Raw genomic sequence first — 942 nt, 5'->3', positions numbered from 1 at the left:
AAGTCCTCCGTCTCGAGGTAGATCTTTTCCTCGTCCTCGGGATCAAAGTCAATGGATAGACCTTCTGCGTGTAGACGGCGAGCTACGGTCAGACGTAGCGCCGACTGTGCCTTTTCCCGTGAGTAGTGGGATTTGACGCGCCGATGGGTCTCTTGGAAAACACGACGCGTTCGTTTCTTCCACGACGTCATACAACACCTGGGTAATTCGCGGCACGAATAGTTTCTAGGAGACGCGATGCCTCTGCTGCGATGGCCTCTCGAATCTGCGGGTACTGAAGCAACTCTTTGGGGAGTTTCCAATATCCTTTTCCCATCGTTTGATTGACGTTATCTTGCACAACCGAATGGATCACGTGGTCGCCAGCAACGTGCGCGCCAGGCCGCTGGTACTCACTGGATACATAGCAGTCGTGTACCAGGTGCGCATCGACCAGAATGTAGTCCAGTCGAGTGGTGCTGTGTGGTCCTGAATAGGTCCTATCGTCGGAGTGGTGCATGCGCCATGCGTCGATGACCCGAAGGGCAGAAAGCCACTCAAGGCAATCGACACGCCCAACAGTGAGGCTGTGGTGTGGATTTTCCGCATCGCGGTACAGGTCCATCGGTAGGTTGAGGTCGCCCATGATGATATGAACACTGTTCTCGCGAAACTCCCGTGGTAGACCATCGAAGAATGCAGCTCGTTCGGACGGTCGAACGGGAGCATGCACACAGTGGAAATATACAGGGGTCCCTTGCTAGTGAGTATTGACCACCATGTATTTGTTGGAGAAGTCGAGCTCAGCGAGATGTCTGAGGTCACGAATCCCTGGGATCATGTCGTCAAAGACGAGGGTAACACCACCGCTTCAATGAGCCGGGTCGTCTCCTGATGCTGGGACGTGGTCAGGTGCAACACGCGGGTCGTTCACGGCAATGAAGAATATGCCGTGTCCAAGCG

General features: G+C 54.6%; 1 protein-coding gene across 1 annotated transcript; it reads right to left on the bottom strand.

Moving 5' to 3' along the window:
• Positions 1-187: 187 nt before the first annotated feature.
• Positions 188-625, bottom strand: H310_08848 (hypothetical protein; the record flags this gene model as incomplete). Its single annotated transcript, XM_008874757.1, has 1 exon — positions 188-625. One exon carries the CDS (start codon positions 623-625, stop codon positions 188-190), a length of 438 nt encoding a protein of 145 aa, XP_008872979.1.
• Between the last annotated feature and the right edge of the window lie 317 nt (positions 626-942).

Source organism: Aphanomyces invadans (genome assembly GCF_000520115.1).
Source record: "Aphanomyces invadans strain NJM9701 unplaced genomic scaffold supercont1.19, whole genome shotgun sequence".
NCBI lineage: Eukaryota > Oomycota > Saprolegniomycetes > Saprolegniales > Verrucalvaceae > Aphanomyces > Aphanomyces invadans.
The sequence above is the reverse complement of the archived record's forward strand: the minus strand, read 5'-3'. Positions and strand labels throughout refer to the sequence as shown.